The sequence below is a fragment of the Oxyura jamaicensis genome, chromosome 12 (assembly GCF_011077185.1).
Source record: "Oxyura jamaicensis isolate SHBP4307 breed ruddy duck chromosome 12, BPBGC_Ojam_1.0, whole genome shotgun sequence".
In the NCBI taxonomy this organism is placed as follows: Eukaryota; Metazoa; Chordata; class Aves; order Anseriformes; family Anatidae; genus Oxyura; species Oxyura jamaicensis.
This window is the reverse complement of record NC_048904.1, coordinates 14081989-14095401: the sequence shown is the minus strand read 5'-3', so window position 1 is coordinate 14095401 and position 13413 is coordinate 14081989. Positions and strand designations below refer to the sequence as shown.

Here is a 13413-nt window from a genome sequence, read left to right as displayed (position 1 = left end):
AACTTGCATGGTTTGGCTAAAGAAGACCAGCTTTGGAGGCTGTTCAGTGTCATTCACATACTGAGTTCAACCCAAATCTAACAAGCTTTAAGAAGTTCTCATAATTTTGTATTTAAATTCTCCAAGACACAAAATCAAGGTTGTCCTTTGACAAATTTACTTCCATCTATTTACTGGGAAGTTAGGTGAATCTTCTCTACTCCAGAGATGTTTCGTATCACTGTACATCATTACATGTATTGTACAAGGTGTTGCTCAGAAAAATGTTTTCTCACAGCTGTACAAATGCAATTTCCCTGCTCTGATTTGCACATCCCTTATAGCTTGGGGTAGCTACTTTGTATTGCCATTTAAAGGCCCTACTACTGCTTTTATTAGTCATTACTAGAAGTTTTAAAATAGCCACAATGATTTAAAAATACTAGGAAAATGTACTTCAGTGAGCACAAACACATTTCAAATTGTTTGGCTTGCCTTCTATTGCACGGAGGGTTACTAATACGCATGCATTCACTTTGACAAATATAAATTGTACAGTTGAAAAGGCACTGAATAAGTAGCTCTAGCTGCACACATTTTCATGTTATGAAGATAATAAAAAAAACTGCACTAATTACTAAATAATACTGCTAATCAATAAAAATTGTTTTATTATTCATAAGCTACTATTAATAAAACACCATGGGCTCTAATGTAACCATTAAAAGAATTAATACTGTAATTTAATTTTAAGGCCCTTACATGTATCTGAAGTCTATTAAAATAAATGAAAAGCCTCTCAATAACTCTGGATGATGCCCTGCATGTTAATGATCCTACGTGTTATCTGAGCTCCTGCAAATCACCTTTAAGATACTGCCTCAACACTGTAGCACTGATGATCCTTCATGTAGGTGGACATAATCGTGTTTCAGGAAAAGGGTACGCCTTCATCTTCATTTCCATTATCAGGCTAGTTTTGCTCAGTCTTCCTAACAGCATCCTGGTACGGGAGAGGATGAATTAGGGAATTTGCCAAAAACTGAGGCAGGGACTTGGGATTCTGGTCTCCTACCTGGATAACCAGATGTGGTTATCTAAATAGGAGCTGTATTTAAAGCCATTATTCACTGAATTTATTTGGTTATGATAGGAAACACATGGAACAGTTAATGACAGGGAAGAAGGGGTTTCTAGGGAAGTTAAAAGCTGAATTGTATTATTTGAGAAACATGCATTAAAAAAGGGCATATTTGTGCCAAATATTCAATAACTTCATTGGAGTTACTGATTTATTGTGTTTAGCTCATTTAGGCCCCAGTGAAAAGTGAGTTATTGATCACCTTTACAAAGCACACCAAGTCCTACCACCAAAAATCTTACAAAAGCAAAGCCACAAGTACTTCCACTGATGTGAAATGGCAGCCCAGAAAAAGACCAGCAAACTCTTGATTTTTGACATGTACTTTGAACATCCCATTAGTTGCATATTTGCTCCCAAATAGCTAATTATCTTTAAAAATCTAGCCCCATAATGCTAAAGCTCACGAGTAATCGAGGTACCAACATCACTTATAATTATGAAGACAATTTTAATGATGAAAGCATTGCTAAAAGTTATTTTAAAATTCATTTTTACTTTAACTTCTTCAGAGATGATTTGTTTGAGTACCTGAGCTCCAGTAACTAATCACTGATGGTTTTCTTTGCAAATACTAAAATAGATTTATAGGCCCTCCCTGTAGGAACAAGAATTCCATCACCTCCTCCTGAATTTCTGAGCTATCGAGTATTTGATGAGGGCTTAGGGAATCAGTATTGTGTCTTTTCATAGCAGTAATCAAAGAATGAAGTATTCTCTCCTGTAATGAATCTACCGCAGGCCCAAAAGATGAATATTTCAAATGCAAAAGCAATATGTTTGTTTTGAACATATTTAAGTTTGGCTTTAATAAAGCAAGTAGTGAAGTGTGCAATGAATTATATTGTTAGATGGTTAAAACAGAGCTGTGCAATATGTCTGAATGCATTTAATCCAAATAACTATTCATTTTAAATATGACTTGTAAATATGTATTACACGGATGTATACGAATGGATGATTCAGGAGGAGCCTGTTAGAGATCTGGGCCTTCCCTTCTACTCCTGGCTTGCTTGAAAACTGGCTCAGCCTGACAATTAACTGAGGCCTAGAGCCAGAATATCATAAAATACAAGCTGAACCTTACAAGGGCTGAAATTAAGCATGTACACAAGCTATTCAAGTTTAGAACCTTTTAAATCAAGTGTCCTGCTGGACTGGGACCTAAAACGTGTCTCAGCAGATAAGGGGGGCTCAGCATGCGCCGCAGACAACACGGGTCCTGTCCCTGCACTGTCATCGTGACTGCAAACACAGAAGCTTTTACTGAAGACCACGAGGATGCTGCTGGCTGGAAGAAACGGACATGAGAAGTTGTAAATCTTCCACTAACACTAGTTTCACTTTGAGATACACCAAGTGACCCAAACGCTGATAGGTATGGTCGAAACCCAACCAGCCCCCCACCGGAGCTTTTTGGCTCACGTTGCTATTATATCCTGTGATTCCCACTTCCTCTTGAAATACACTAGGCATTTTCCACAGAAATTCCCACTTTAAGAACACAGCCCTTTCTCCCACCCGCAGCAAAGCCTGTTTCTGGCCTTTAATGACCATTCTACCTTCTGGCACCAGTGGCTGGAGCTGCCTTTTACCCATTTCAGCTTGTTCCAGCTGAATAGCTTTTAAAATAATTTGACCAAGAGAGATGAAAGGTGCCTGAGTCACCTTGCTCCTTTGTCACACGGAACAGGGACCCTTTTCCTCAGCACACACCTGATCGCTTTACAACTTGCATGCCAATGCAAAACACAGCTTTCACAGCCCAGGTAGAGATCTCAGACCAGATCATCGTATTTGCAAATTGAGAATAGCTGCTGTAGAGTCCCTGCAGCTATTTCACGTGACACCCTCCGAGTGTCTACCTGCAAAGAACTACGGAGATGAGCACTTACAGCAGCTTGTATATGCAAGAATTGTTTCCTGATTTTAACTAGCAATTTTCTTCATTTGTCAGGTCAACTGACCTGCAGCATGCAAACAAAAAGAGAATTTATCAACAGAGTTTACAATGAAAGCAATGAGAAAAGCAGAGATGTAATTAGCAGCAATTACAATAAAGTTCCAAGTGCTTCAATTATCCAAGTTCAGAACCAACGTACTATACCTGGAAATTGCCCCTGAAAGAATGAATTCGATAAGTAAAATTCTTATATAGTGTAAGTTAAATTATTTAAAAACGAGGAAAAAGGATTCTTAATTACTTAATGTTTCACCAATAATTATACAATTCAGTATAATGTTCACTCACTGGAGAGCCTGATTTTCAAGGGAACATTTGTGAACTTCAGTCAAACAAAACACACCTGCCAGACCATAAATTCAGTCAGCGCAGCACACATTCATTCCAACACAGCATTAACACATTAGCAAAAATCCAAGTCTTGACTTAATGGCAAACCTAGCCAATAATTTTTACCTTACAATATTTACATAGAAAAGCACGCATAATTCAGTCTTCTCATGTGTTTGTAAAAACAAACAAACAAAAACCAAACAAACAGTAGGCTCTGCATCACTGCAATTTTTTAACGTTGGTTGTAAATAAGCATTCGAGACGGGACTAGAGCTCAGAAACCAGCAGACTAAGCAGACTATGAAATTAGTATTTGAATAGTTAAAGCTGCCAATCAACACGGACACGGACATCTTAGGGTCATTTAATTTAACAATTACTAAGAGTTAATTTCAAAATTAGTTGCATGAAATAGTACCCTATCCACGTGGGGCCCTGGGGAGCTAGGCTAAAGGCACAGCAGGTATTTCTGAACGAAATTTCAGGTAAATGTTTTCCAAGTTGCGGGTCACCAACTCCATCACACGATACACAGCAGAGGGAACTACAGCAGCACCTCCGACAAACACGGTATGGATCTGCAAAGGATGATCACCACCAGTTACTAACCCTCAGTACAAAAGCTGTACCTCCATGGGACAAAAAAGGAAAACCCTCCTGATGGCCAAAATAGCAGTGATTGCACCGACTTCCTTAGCATTTGCTCACATGGGCCAGAATTCAGCACGTGCCCCTCCAGGATGGCTACTTTAGGCTCTACCAATCTTCCCCGGCAGCTTTCTGTCTCAGAGCAGAGCTACCCAAAAGGAAGACCTGATACACTCAGAAGTTTAATGGCACATCGGTGATTTATCATTTCAACCCAGAGACAAGGGGAAAAAAAAGAAAAAAAGAAAACCATTTCCTTTCAGCCACAAAGCAGGTTGTCACTGGGTCACTTTGCCAAGGATTACCTTACCCCCATCACTCTGGAAGAGATCAGTGACTCTTTATCAAGTAATGCCTTCAGATTTCATGGCTCCTGGAGCAGAGGAGCCCAGCTGCACCATCATCTGGACTTTACAGCCTAATGTCCTGTGGCCTGCAGGGCTAGAAATGATGAAAAGTATAGATTTCTGCGTCCCTCAGGAGACCACAACACTCGGTTGTTGCCTTAAAGAGTTTGAGGTCTCTTACAATCAAAGATGCTTTTTTACAGCATTACTATTTCAGGTTGTTTTTAGTGAGTTTAATGGCTCCCTCAGAGTTGCGCAAAGTGGGACTCGTAGTAAGCACAGCACCTGGATTTGCACACGGGGAATACATAACATTCCCACTACAATTTTAAGATCCTCTAAAACCTGTTTTTTGTTGTTGTTGTTGTTTGTTTGTTTGTTTTGCATAAATGTCACATACAGACTAGGAAATGGTGTGACATGGGGCAGTGCTTCACATAGCTTATGTGAAACTTATTTGGGCAACAAATTGCAATTAAATTTGGGCAATTAAATTCCTGACACACTATCGCGCAACGTGCATTGCACACCATGACATCACACATGCTCCTTCTGACACCGCGCACATACAACGTGCAGCTTTCCATCATGGCATAAATCACCTAACAGTGGCTCTGGTTATTCTATTTCTAAACTGTCATGTAAGGCCAAATTCAATTGCCCAATCCTTCCAACAGCATGGCAAGATTAGGAAGTCTGGGGAAACGTCCTGCTATGCCACTGCAAATTATCGCAACTCCACCAACTTTACTCTAACACGAAATGCCACAGAAGCGCGCAGAATTCAGCAATGATGAATTTAACATGCCTACCTCCACTAGCCTGATGTCAGCAGAGTTACAGCAATTTATGCAATACAAGGATCTGCCCTTTTCTCCTTATCAAAGCATTTGATCAAAATCAGTGACACAGAAAAAGACAACCTTATTTAATTTAAGCAGGAGAGTCAGGCTCGTCACTCTAACATCATAAGGAAAAGAGGGAGGTATTTACATATGGGTACTTGTATATTCTTTTTTATCTGCCTTCACAAAGATAACAGTGAGATCATTTTCTTCCACAGTAAAATCTCTTGCTAAACCTCACAGAGGACCAGCATTTTTCCTTGTTCTTCCCTCCCCTCTTTTGAAAAAGCAACACCTTGAGTTACTTCAAAATCTTCATTAGCTACTTCTCACAGTTTCTGACAGCTTGGTGGGATGGAGCTGCTCTCACTCCATTCCGTTCACCCTTGAGTCAGTAAGTAAAAACTCCATTTCTGATAAAACATGACAAAAAGCCCACACTGCTGAACACCACTGCCACGTGACTTGACCTGCCAGCCGTTGCGAACAGCCATCTCTAACCCGTGCCGCAGTCCTCGAGCGTGCCGAACCAACAAATGAGCTAGCTGAGCGTTCACACTCTTGAGGATGCATTTTAAAAAAGTGAATGCATAAATTCACTCATTTGGAAACCTGGTATGCTCAAGAACTTGTTACTATGACAATTTAGAAGAAGCTGCTACAGATAAGATTGATGAAACTTATTGATTAATTTTCTCCCAAGCTATGTTTGAATTTTAAGTTTTCTCTAAGCAGAACCAGTTCACATCCCTGTTAGTATTCCAGGGACCCAAGCAACGTACTTCAGCAGTGAAGTTCCATGATAAATGTGTTCTCCAATCCACATCTGTAAAGCAGCTATCAAATCAAAACAATTGAGGCAAAATTTTTCATTACATTTCTAAATATACTTATTTACATTTTAAATCACACATAGACAATATGAAATATTATTCACTTAGGTGGGAACAAGAAAACAGATGCATCCATTAAGCTTGCAACAATTCAATGAAATAATTAGTACTTGGTGAAAGCTTTGGTTTATGTATATAGACCTTGTTTAAACTTACTTGAAAAAACACGGCCATGGCTCCTACTACTCTGTTTTCTAGAACTGCTGTTCCAAAACTGTCAAAGTCATCAGGATTGTAGAAGTAAATCTGCATCTGTAAAAATTAAAAACAACAACACAATCACGTAAGTGTTGATTCACACAGCTTTCAAATGAGGCAGTGCATACACACTGTATGCAAATCCGGTGTTATGAACCTAAGATAAAGGAATTCTGCTGAACAATATTGTTTAACTAGGATCTTGATTAATAGCATGACTGTCCTACTGGGACAGTAACCAGGGAACAGAGTCAACGCAATGCATTTTAATAGCAAACTGAAGGATAAACAGTATGACCAGTCTGTTTAGATGGTAAACTTTGTGCTTTTTGCCAGGATCTCTTCATTTCTTTGTTCACTGCAGGCTCATCTCCTGCTCTGCAACATGTACTAGACATATTTATCTCAAAAAACATAGAGAATTTTTGAAAGCAATTTCAATGTTTAGAGTTATTCCTTTACTCCTAAAGCAATTTGTAAGATAAAAGTGTGTTTCTGTAGCAATGCATTTTCATGAGCCTCTGATATTCAGGACTATCAGTTAGGGTCAGACTTCTTCCTGACTTCAGTTAAATTTCATGACTTTTATTTCCAAAGCTTTAGCGCTCAGCGAAAAGTATAAGTGAGAAAAAATATGGATGTTTTGATGTCATTTTAGGACAAATAATAAATATTAATAATTAAACAAACACAAAGAGAAACACCCGTGTTACACATAGGTGAGAACAATGATCACCCCGAAACAGCAGGCGTGCTAGGTACATAAAGATGGAAGAACCAAGAAATAGCTTCTACCCTCTGCTGCTGAGCAATTCCACTTTACTACACACAGGCCATGAACAGGGCAACTTAGAGAGGCCTCGTGCACTGCTGCTCATATTTTCCTTTATGGTTCCTGTTCCATTTACCACATTAGCTGAGCTCCCACTTCTGTTAGCCATCTAGCACACCGCTTCTTCTCAGAGTAGTTCAATCTCTCCGTTCCCAAAGAAACAAGTATTTTTCCCATATTCTGAAACGTTGTGTATGGTACGAGACAATACCCTTACACCTCTCCCAAATGTGCTCCTACTAATTTTTACTGAATCCCAGGCTTCTGGCCCTATACATTGGCTGTAACGTACAATACTGGCAAAGTACCTATATATCTAATAGAACATCATCATACAGAGAAAAGGCCAAAATGAAGATCAGGCTCTTCAGAGGTGGAGGTACTTTTCAGCAGAAGGATAAAATAAGACTACATTCCAAATAGCTCACATACACACACGGAGAAAAAAGTCTGGCATTCACTCTAGCTTGACAAAATTGGAAAGCAATTTTCTCCCCCCCTGTTCTGGCCTTCCTATTCCCAGCGTATTCGCAGCACACACAGAGATGCTGGCAATATCTCACAAAGTTGGTGGTGCCTCCAGGTTCTAACACGTGCTTTGAACAAATGTAGGCTGAGGTACAGTCATTCATTGATGTAGAAATTAGAAACAGTTTGTTTCAGGTGGAATTGCTTAAACTTCAATTTAGCCAGCACAGACAAAAGCTCACAAAACACTTGCAAATTGCATTTTACTCCCCTCTAAAATAAAGTCTAAAATTAGGTATACCTTGTATAAAATACTTCAATATATAGTCCTCACAGGAGTTTATGAAGAAAGGTATCACTGAGTGAGTTCAGCATATGCCAAAATCATTTTGGATCAATTTCGCTCACGGCATTTTAAGGAAATTAATTTTTACAATACACTTTTGGATAGCAGTGCAAAGGGCTTTGGTAAAAAAGCGCTTAATTCAGATCCCTCATCTCAGCAGTGCAATTTCAGAGACTAATCAAGAACCATACTCTGCCTTGATTACCATACACATTGAAACATTTTCCCACCGCTCCCTGGTGTTTTTCCAGAGAGCGTGGTTCCTCTCTCTGCATCCATCAAGTCAAGGGGAACTGTCTTGTATGAAAAATTATCATCATCTGTCATACAGTAGCTTCCTTATGTGTTCATACAGCTGGAAGGAACATTTTAGGAGTGGAATCTCCCAGGAATTGCTATTATATAATTTACACGCGCATACACTGCAAAAACAACGTTAAGAAGATGGCAAAGTTACATCCTCAAAGCTGCCTGATTCAGGCTGCTCGTGAAACCACACCTGGACACCATTGAGCATTACTATTATGACAATTTTCTAATTATGTGATCACATATTGTTTTCTGCCATAATGCTGTCTCATCTGTTTTCCCACAATTTACAATAAAACGTAAGCGTACTTTTGTTCTTTTCTACATAATATGTATCACCTTGCATGCGTTTATAGGCCGACGTTTTGTTTAGCATTTTCGACGGATGCCATAATGTTCTTTAAGTACAAACCAGGAATAAGACAGTTAGCCATAAAATTAATTTCACTGCATACTTAAGTGGCCTAAACATGCCGCAACATTTTCATTATTACTCCTTATTATATAATTAGTACATACAATGTATGGTGCACTTTGCATATAAATTACTTCTACTGTCTCTGCTCGGTACATAAAAAGCAGCAGTATAGAATGCAACAAAGGGGCATTCAAGCTAAAGAAAATTTGGAGCTTATTATGATCTGTTATTTGCAAAATGCACAATGGAGGACCATCCAAGCTTGCACATCCAACTTGAATTCTGTCACTGCCTGACTTCAGCACCATAAACCATTGTTTTGCATGTGATTTTACAATAGCTTCCATTTTCCAAAATTATATATATATATATATGTATATGTATATATATATTAAAGGCTCTGAATCCCTTAGCCACAGGAAAGCCTGAAAAACCCTTTGTAGTTTCTATAGTGTGCCAGTAACTGTCTGCTATCAGAACGTTCTGTTCCCCGCATCTCTGCTGCTGGTGCTCCAAATAGCCTTCCCAGTGGCATAGGTCCCAGAGGGCAAAGAGCCCTGTTCTCTACGGCACAATATATTAGACTTATAAGTCTTTCACATCCACCCTGCTACACCTAACGAGGCCAGGAAAGGCTTACGTGGACTTTCTTAATCTCAGATGTGCAACACAGCGGTGTGCTTGCATGTACCTTGTAAAGATCTATTAGAAGAAAAAATGTAGTGTCCAAGCAACCTGAAATTTTCAGCATTGTGATAAGGCTAACCTGAAACAAACCTTCACCAGACACACAAAGGCGCTTTTGTTGCAGGATGACTCTTGCAATCCTGAAATCTTACCAAACGACTGCAGCTCCAGAGCTTCACCAAGGCAAGGAACGAGAGGGCAAGAGTGCTTTTAATGGAAAAACGTTATGCTTTGACACTCTTCACACTTTAGAAGAGTAGAATTGTTTTCACTCAAACTAGAGAGAGATTTGCTGTACAGCACAGATTAAGCCTGAAAAAATCTCACTGAAGGGGAAAATCTTCAGAACGTCACAAGTGCCTTAAAACAGAGGATTAGAGAGAAAACCCTCACTCTGCCATAACCCAGCAGATAATTGCAGTCACCCAATAAAACCATGTCTTGTTTTCTACTCTCTTCTGTCCAGAAAGATGCTCAGCTGTTTCTGTTTCCAAGCACTGTGAGTTTTTTGCAGGGTGCTAACTCTTTCACAAATGTATACACCCCATATATCCAACTCCTGAGTAGTTTCCCAGCCTGGAGCATCATTGCCACCATGCCCCTATCAACTACCTCCACTCCTGCACCGTGCCACGGGGCAGGCAATCCTCTCCTGCTTGGGACAACCCCCTCTCTGCAGAGCCACCTTTCTTCAGCCCCATTCCTTCCAAACTACAGAAATCTGACGTTCCCCTGGTAACTACCTGGCTAAAAGTCAGGCCCTGCTCTGTGGTTAAGAGATTTGGACGTGAAACTGGACTGCCACCACCCTGATCTGGTAAGGACAGGCTGTCCAAAACACACGTGTGTTACTGAGGAATGTTGCCCACCAGAGAGCAGTTCTGATTTCTGAAGTGCAATTGCTTCTGAATAACTAAACGCCCTCTATCAACCACCACTGGCTTGCAAAAGCTGAGCACACTTCGAATGAATGACTTCTCCCCACGACCTATCCAAAAAAAAAAAAAAAAAAAAAAAAGAGGCTCTGGCTCTCTGCTCAGATGCTCCTTTTCTGCTTGGCAGGACAGGCCTCCAGACAGAAATGACCATTCCCGTGCATGACATCTTGTTGCTCTTATTACCCCATTACAAAGACAGAAAGTTTACATCCAATACAGGCTATCATGGGTAAACTCATTCAGCACTTATGAGAGAAAAGCCACAATGAGCATTTGATAGATCCCAGAAGATCTGAGCGAGTTCAAAGCAATTCTAAGAGACTGGAAACCAAGCAAGTACATTTTCCATAGACAGATGCCAAGTATTTTAAAAATAAATAATTGAGACTTTTAAATTGGGCTGCTATCACCCTGTGCAACCTCCCACAGCAGATTTCTCTTTAGATTAAAAAATGAACAAAGGCTCATTGTGCTGTCACAGATGTGGAGTTCAGAATATTCAATAGTATCAGGAATTCTGGTGGAAGGGAAAAGATCATCAGAATTAGCTTTCCGCTCATTTCCTTCCAGCTATCCAAGGACTACCATGCAATTTAAAGCTAAAAAAAAAAAAAAAAAAAAAAAAAAAGGTTTTATAGGCCAGCCAATTTTTTGATGAATCAGGCAGCAAGACACAGAGGCAACAGCGATGCGGTTTAGAGGCAGAGTATTTTCAGAGAAGAAAACACACAGGCATAGCAGGTAGACTGCAAATCTTTGCAGAGTGGTGAAACAAAAATTTTGAAATGTTTGCTTTAAACGATGGAGTTAATCACTGAATATTCTAATTCTTAATTAGTACCTCTGCTGCTTATATTGTAAGAATAAATTATTCTCAGCCACTTCTACAGCTGGATTTAAAACCTCTTACACAAAAACAAATCCCGTGCTAGGATTATGAATCATACATGATTTTTCTTAATTGAAAGCCCGTATGTAACTTACTTCTGCTTTAAATATGTGCATAGATTTCTAGCGAAGTAGATGATGTGATCCATTTGACTGGAATAAAAAATGTCTACAGATATAATGTAATCTTCAATGCAGCACTGAAAATTCAGAATAACTGTCCTGCAGTCAGCATGTTTACTAGAGTATGAGACGTACGCTGGAGCAATGAAGTCTGATGTTTGGCTTCTCATTATATTCTCTTTAAAAAAAATACAAAACTTATCATTTATAACATATTCTAAGTCTGCTTAGAAAAGGCAGGGGGATGGAGGGAAAGCGAATCGTGATGTTTTCCAGTTCCCCTACTAGGGCTTGATGTAATAAAATAGAGTATACTGCATTCTTTTTAAAAGATAAAGTTGAACAGGAGCAGATAATGGCATGTTTTTCCTGCCTAGTCTATTATTCATCAGTGAATTTTTAACTACAGTTAGGCAGGTACAGAGATGTATTTTGAATGTCATAACTTAGTATTTTACAGTGTCTAAAAGTGTGCTGGGTAAATTGCAAAACAAAGAGTCAGACAAGGTCTTTGCCCTAAAATAATTGCAGCTTGATAATGAACACAATGCTGGGCTGAAAAAATGAAAGGAGTCGAAACAACAGGAAGAGCAAAGATCATACAAGTGAAATAACACAATTTAACTCAATTTAGACATTCGCATGCCTTACAAGTATGATACATTTCCATTCAGCCTTTTTTAACATTAAGCATTCATTATTGCTTCACTACGCACAAACAACACAGGAGGTGCATCTATGTTATGTAGGAAGTTGAGATTAAGCAGTTTCACAGCCTTTCTCATCCTGGAAGTGGGCACTTGCTGCACGCGCTGCCCCCAGCTCCGAGCAGCATTTAAACCTGGGAGGGGTCCAGCAGCAGCCCAGCAGGACGGGCCCACCAGCACGGTGCTGGTGGGATTGCCATGTGCCTAAACGCAGCGCTGGATCATGGCCACATGACTCAGTATCCTGCGTGTGGAGCTCTGCATGTTAAGAGAGAAGTACGTTGGCAAGCCAGAAACTTCCCTGATTTCTCCTTCCAGAAATAAATATCCCTTAGGCCCGCTTCTGTCCGAAACAAGAGAATCCACTCTCACGTACGTACACTGAGCCATTACACAATGAAGGCATATTTGATGCTAAAAAGCTGTATGTTGCATTAATTTGTATTTCCATAATATGGAAATAACGGTTTCGGTGTTTATGCTTTCCATAACATGAAACTTTTTTGCAATTGCTTTGTACTCCGAGTAACAGCCATATGATTCACCATGAAATGAAGTCTGGAAAATCGTTTTGGATAAATGGAACTATAAATTCAATAGAATTTCCATGACAACATAGATTGCAACACTCTGCCACAAGTAAAATGTTATAAATCATTCAAAACCAACAAGAAATCAGCAGTAAGTCTTCTCTTTCACAACACACAAGACCCCTGAATTATGGAGCTGCGGTTATTACCTCACCATGCAGTGCCTCTCACTTCTGCTCCTCTTCCTTGTTTCCTATCTGACCTCCTTCCAAACACAGGAAATTATAATACTAACACTTTAATACTAAGATGTAAACAAGAACCGAAGCATAATGAGCAGCAAGCTTTTTCAAACCTTTCTTCCTTTTCTCATGTTCCGAACATGTTTAAGAATCCTCATCCTGTGCAAGAATTCCTGTGTATTGAGCTACGTCACAGCATCTCGCTAGGCTCACAAGATTTAGGGGATTCTTTTTCTGGAAACGCGCTTGATGAGGCCATGACAGCGTGGTCAGCTTGTAAAACGGATGCAAACAGCATGTTTCCATGGAAGGGAACCAAGGAAGTTAGGTAAACGTAAAAAAAAAAAAAAAAAAAAAAAAAAAAAAAAAAAAAAAAAAAGGATAAAAAGATGACACCACCCAGTACTGCTCCTTCTTACATCTCCTGGGGGGTTCCTGGCATGCAGTATTTTGCTTAAAGTTCAAAGGTCTGGAATCAAGTGACTCCGGGAGGACCTTCACGGTGATTTACAATCACTATGGCTGTCGCTATCGTGCTTGTGAGAAAAACCTTGGAAATGCAAAGCTGCTTCCCTCCT

General features: G+C 39.6%; 1 protein-coding gene across 2 annotated transcripts in view; it reads right to left on the bottom strand.

Moving 5' to 3' along the window:
• The window catches only part of PTPRG (protein tyrosine phosphatase receptor type G), a 400862-nt gene that overhangs the window by 134328 nt on the left and 253121 nt on the right, over positions 1–13413 (bottom strand). For both annotated transcript variants that reach the window (XM_035338056.1, XM_035338057.1), the window contains one exon: positions 6306–6401. In XM_035338056.1, coding sequence (XP_035193947.1) covers positions 6306–6401 — 96 coding nt within the window. The remainder of the gene's footprint in view (positions 1–6305; positions 6402–13413) is intronic.